Source organism: Crocuta crocuta, unplaced genomic scaffold (assembly GCF_008692635.1).
Source record: "Crocuta crocuta isolate KB4526 unplaced genomic scaffold, BGI_CrCroc_1.0 C26801175, whole genome shotgun sequence".
Lineage (NCBI taxonomy): Eukaryota > Metazoa > Chordata > Mammalia > Carnivora > Hyaenidae > Crocuta > Crocuta crocuta.
Window position 1 is genome coordinate 1 of NW_027540673.1, and position 249 is coordinate 249.

The 249-nt window shown below is 68.7% G+C and overlaps 1 protein-coding gene across 1 annotated transcript; it reads left to right on the forward strand.

Annotated features, from left to right (window-relative positions):
• Window positions 1–6: 6 nt before the first annotated feature.
• LOC144218964 (serine/arginine-rich splicing factor 2) lies at window positions 7–243 on the forward strand (the record flags this gene model as incomplete). The annotated part of the gene is made up of 1 exon (XM_077748969.1): window positions 7–243. A coding segment is annotated over exon 1 (233 nt), but the record flags the coding sequence as incomplete, so codon positions are not given.
• Window positions 244–249: the final 6 nt, after the last annotated feature.

A 249-nucleotide genomic window follows, 5' to 3' on the forward strand; every position in this document is an offset into this window, starting at 1 on the left:
TGTGGAGGGCATGACCTCCCTCAAGGTGGACAACCTGACCTACCGCACGTCGCCCGACACCCTGAGGCGCGTGTTCGAGAAGTACGGGCGCGTCGGCGACGTGTACATCCCGCGGGACCGCTACACCAAGGAGTCCCGCGGCTTCGCCTTCGTCCGCTTCCACGACAAGCGCGACGCCGAGGACGCCATGGACGCCATGGACGGGGCCGTGCTGGACGGCCGCGAGCTGCGGGTGCAGATGGCGCGCTA